The 5,286-nt window shown below is 33.7% G+C and overlaps 1 protein-coding gene across 1 annotated transcript; it reads left to right on the forward strand.

The window, feature by feature from the left end:
• Positions 1-504, forward strand: LOC130736483 (uncharacterized). The gene has a single exon (XM_057588310.1). The coding sequence runs from the start codon at positions 1-3 to the stop codon at positions 502-504; it is 504 nt and encodes a 167-aa protein (XP_057444293.1).
• Positions 505-5,286: the final 4,782 nt, after the last annotated feature.

The raw sequence follows: 5,286 nt of genomic DNA on the forward strand, positions 1-5,286 counted from the left end.
ATGAGGTTGCAAAATTCCCCACCATTTGCTTCTATTGAAGAAATAAGAGAATTTTCATATTGGATACTTCAAGTGGGGGATGGAACAACTAAAACAATCGATGATGAAGAGTCAATAATTGAGATACCTACATATTTGTTGATCGGTCTATGTTATAATCCTTTGCTTGAATTAGTAAATTTTGCATATCCAAACTTTGTCTCTAATATGAAAAACTATTCCTTCTTCGAAGAAAGGGCAATTCTTGCATCTGCACTTGAGAGCGTTGAACATGTCAATAATTTCATGCTCTCCATGATCCCTGGGGATGAGACCGAATACTTGAGTTATGATACCGTGTGTAGGTCAGATGAAGATTTAAAGATTGATTCATCTTGGTTCACATCAGAGTTTTTGAATGATGTAAAATGCTATGGAATTTCAAACCGCAGACTAATATTGAAAGTTGGTGTCCTTATAATGCTTTTTCGGAATATAGATCAAACAGCTGGCTTGTGTAATTAGTCTCGATTGATTCTTGTACTTCAGATTCTGGCCTAACTTTCAAATTTTAGCGACGACAATTTCCAATAACTATCAGCTTCACAATGACTATAAACAAGAGTCAAGGTCATTCGTTATCAATCGTTGGTTTGTATCTTTCAAGACCTATTTTTACTCTATGGTGCACTTTCAAGAGTAAAATATAGAAAATGATTAAAAATTCTTACTATTGATGATAAAGGAGTTGTTTCAAATTGTACTCGGAACGTTGTATTAGTATACCAAGAAGTCTTCGACAACCAATGACTGGTTAGTTCAATTCTCCTTTTTACTTTCTTTACCTGAAATGCTCAATCAACCAACATTTGGGATAGTCAAATTGTATTTAGTTTAGCTAGAGTCTAATATGAAGAATTCAAGTGGAACAAATGAGTAATCAAATGGGATGAGTGCAGATATGTGTTTTCACTTTCATATAATGTGAGTTTTATGTAATTTTTTATTTTTATTTTTATCTTATTAAGACTGTTGTTAACATCTTCTGATCCATTGAATTTCATTTGCAGGTAATATGCAAATATTTCGTCGTATTTGATATGTTCATTTGGAGGAGGAATCCACTGTTGTTTCCCTAATGCACAAAATTTAACTGTTTGAACGTGATATTGTTGATTTAATCAAAACTCTTTGATTTTGTATTTTCATTGCCAAACACCCAATATTTTGTTCAATGGAATACATCAAATTTTTGTTCCATTCTTCAACCTTTTTATCATTTAAATTTCATATTCATCTTAAGATTTGTTATATTCATAAATGCTACTTACACGTTCGCAAGAAGATAAACGTTTGTCGTGCAACGCACGGGTAAGAAACTATAGTATGATGTAGATAGCTTAGCAAATAGAGTATACATATTGTTGATTTGATCCGCCACAAGAGTTGATTCATTCATTCGAAGAGTATATAATCACTTGTTCAAGAAAATACTTTTGTAAAGTGACTTGACCTCATAAAATTTAATAAGAGTATCGTATATTTCCTTTGAACGGGTTTTTCTGCAACCATTTGCATAACAGAATCTGCCATTGGTAGAACCAAGTTGGAAACAACATTGTCATTCATCTCTCTCCACTTTTCATCAGCTATACCTCCAAGTATTCCTTCAATTTATTCTATGCTATTATCCTTCCTCAAGATTAGCATTGTCTTCAATTTCTATAGAGAGAATTTACTCCCATTGAACTTATGAATCTCAAACTTTGCTTCCATATTTTAAATAATTTTCCTTGAATCACACAATTTCACGGTAAATACGACAACATACATGGGCTGTATTATATAATTTTACAGCACATTAAAATTGATCTAGTATATATTAACAATCACTAGAAGAGTATACAACCACACATGTGAATAATAACACTACAAATTCGGTATAAGGACTAATTTTGACAACTATGATACCATTATTGAGTACCAAAGTAGTGAGATAATATCACACAACTAAATTAACGTATGAGACAGTAAAAACTATCGCAAAATATTTATGTAGAAAACCCTCAACATATAAGGGAGAAACCATTAGACACAACAGGAAAGAATTTTCACTAAGTGAAAGAAATTACAACACCTCTCTTTAAATACAAGGAGAGAACAAATCACGTTGTGTACTTCTTCAAGTTCATGGGTTTCATATATGATGTAGCATGACTGGATGAGCGTATCGACGATGACGTCACTCGTCGGATGAACCCGATCGGATTTCTGGTGTCTGATTAACTATTGTTATATGTTTTCGAGAAGGGAACGAGCCATGAATTCAAGACTTCTCACTAAAGTCAAAAGGTTTGGGTTTTTAGCCCATCCAGATTTGTTTCAGGCCCGAAAAACAACAATTCATTATTTTAGTACGTAATTGTATTTATTTTCGGTTAGGATTTTATTTATTTTCAGTTAGGATCTAATTTATTTTCCTATTTAAGCAATTGTAAGGAATAGTCATAAGACAATTTTTTCATTATAATAAAGTTTAAAGTTTTGTCATCTGATGGATTCCAGAGTTTTTCCTTAGGGTTAGTGTTTGCTAATCGTTATTGCGCTTTCGAAAGCATCAATATAAGTCCCCCTATTTCAGAGTTCCTCTTCTACTCGACGTTCTTTCTTTTGGAGGACTAGGGTTTTCTCCAGAGTTAGTGGATGGAGATGAGGAAAACGATGTTTAATTAGTAGTTGGATCTTCTTCCGAGTATTCTTTGTTGGCTATGGTTATATTGGCAATTCTAGTCGTCGATGTTTACATGTACGATAAGTTTGATTAACTCTTCTCTCTTAACGACTAGTTTGTACAGTCACAGAAAAAGTGCCTTGAATTAAGAAAAATGTTTTAGTCCTTATTAGAGCATTTGTCTAAAGGTGTCAAGTATGGGGTCGTGCACCTTGACCTATTCAAATGTAAAATATATAAAGATACAACAGTCTTTAGCTAGGCACGTGATAAAATAAGTTGATTGCCCTTGATGAGCCAAGTCGCCTATACCGAAGCTTTAAACGACATCATCCGCTTTGACCCAAGTCTCTCGTCTTTAGGCGATAAGTCCAAACCTTACCATCCATCTATACGCTACTAGTCTCGAACTTAGTGACCTAATCCAGGTCGCTACACCAACCCTTGAATATTGAAACGAAGTTTGTCTTTTGAACTACACCAATCGATGTTCTTTAGACCTCGAATTTTTACTGACCTCACTTATTCCAATCCACCTCTTTTTCTTTAAATTTCAATTAATTAATTTCATAGTCAAAGAAAATGAAGAAGACTTGAATGCAATTAATAGCTATAACTTACGAGAGATATATTTGAACAAACAATGACTAAAAAAACTAGAGAAATAAATAAATAGTAAATGATCACATAACTCCACCGCATTGGGTCTTCTCCTAGGCTGCTATGCATGCCAACGTTTTTCATTGTGTTAGATGTTGTCACATTTAAGTGCTTTACTGTCATCTTATCCATATAACCTATGGCCCTTCGCAGAAGTGTAAAGAGTGGTCCATATTCCTTTCTATTGTCTCCATATCAAGTATTAAAGGCACCCACCGATTCAGATCCGATCACTTGCTGAAGAAACACATTAATATAATCCCATGCACCTTCTTCTTCTTGTACATAATAACCTTCTCTTTGAACGATTTAATGTGAATATATATAGATAAAAGACGACTGATGAACATACAATTTGAGGTTTAGTGTGGTTTACACATTTCAGAGATACGACGGTTTTCACAATTACCATCTTTTATGGTGGTATAAAGTATAAACCATTATAAATGTTGGACTGGTCGAGGTCCTCCTAAGTTATAGGCTTGCCTTGATAGTGTTTAAGCGGAATAATCTCTCTCAAAATGACTATGGTCGTGACGACAGGGTCTTTTGAAAATGGACTCAAAAGGCGAGCTATCAGTGATCAAGGCATGGTTGATGAGGCTATGTTGGGCAAGGGGGCCACTTTGAGACCCTCTAATGTGGTGAGCTGGTTCTTTAATTATTTTAGGGCGAGCTAGCTTAATTTAGTTGACAACTTGTAAGAGCTCTATTCTTAGACTGATAAATCATGAGATCCAAGAGTCCAATTAAAAATCAGATTTAGGACTTTACATCTTTAACAAATGAATTTTTTTTATCTTGTAATAATGATTGACTCATTTTTAACCAAAGATAACTAGGTCATTAGCAGGGCCGGCCCAAGGGTCAAGCGACCCAAGCAAGGGCTTTAGGCCTCAAATTTTTTAATTTTTTCAAAGTAAAAAAGGCCTCATATTTTTACAAATAAGGCCTCAAATAAAAAAAATACTATTACTCATCACCATTACCTGTGCCACTTTGTTAGTTGTTTCTTCCCTAATTTTTCTCAAAAAATCTTAATTGACAATTACTTGAAATTAGCAATCTTAATTAACAATTAATTGGTGTTACCTATTCTTTTTCTTCACCTTTTATTCTTTGACCTCTCTTTTTCTCTCAATTAAATCCTAATAGCGTTTCTACTCTCCCTGCCACTCTCTCAGTCTCTCAAAGCCTTAAAGGGGAAAAAATAGAGTCTTTTATCTCTCAAACTCTCATATCCTTTGTAAAAGAATTCTCCTCCATAATTTATTTTTTCTTTGATTAGCCATTGAGAAGAATTGGAGAAGATCAATAGGAAGACAAAACTCCCTTTATTGTAAGTAGTTACGCTAGCTCTAGCCTCTTTGCTGTGATGGTTTCATGGTTATGTTGAGTTTTGATACAATAAAAATTTATTTTTTCTACAATATAAAAGGATTATGAAGTGCTAACTAATTGGAATTGGACGCAATACAAATTGATTAGGATAATTTAATAAATGATTTTACATCTTAAAAAGCTCGAAAAATAAAATTTTAATAAATGATTTTTTTAGGCAAAAATGCATCACTTAGACCTCACTTAAAAGTTCGTTTTAGGCCTCACTTACGGTTGGGCCGACCCTGGTCATTAGGAATCCCTACCTCTGTTACGATTCCGGCTTAACTTACTTCATTGCTCACTAAATGTGAACAAATGTGTATGTGTATGTATAAACAATCTAAAGATATGTATACCTTCTGCTCTATGCCCCGCTTACATTTATGTGCTTTAACGAACCCCTATTAACTCCCCTTATTTTAGCAAAACATTTATCTCTTCTTTTTAGATCTATGTATGCACATATGCGTATATATTGTTCAACCTAATATAGGACCAGAAATTTTCTCTTGAATTAAAATTACTCGTTGCTA

This window comes from Lotus japonicus, chromosome 2 (assembly GCF_012489685.1).
Source record: "Lotus japonicus ecotype B-129 chromosome 2, LjGifu_v1.2".
Taxonomy (NCBI): domain Eukaryota; kingdom Viridiplantae; phylum Streptophyta; class Magnoliopsida; order Fabales; family Fabaceae; genus Lotus; species Lotus japonicus.

Excerpts from the sequence above, each read along its gene's own strand:
- LOC130736483 (XM_057588310.1), top strand. The coding sequence starts at position 1 with ATGAGGTTGCAAAATTCCCCACCATTTGCTTCTATTGAAGAAATAAGA.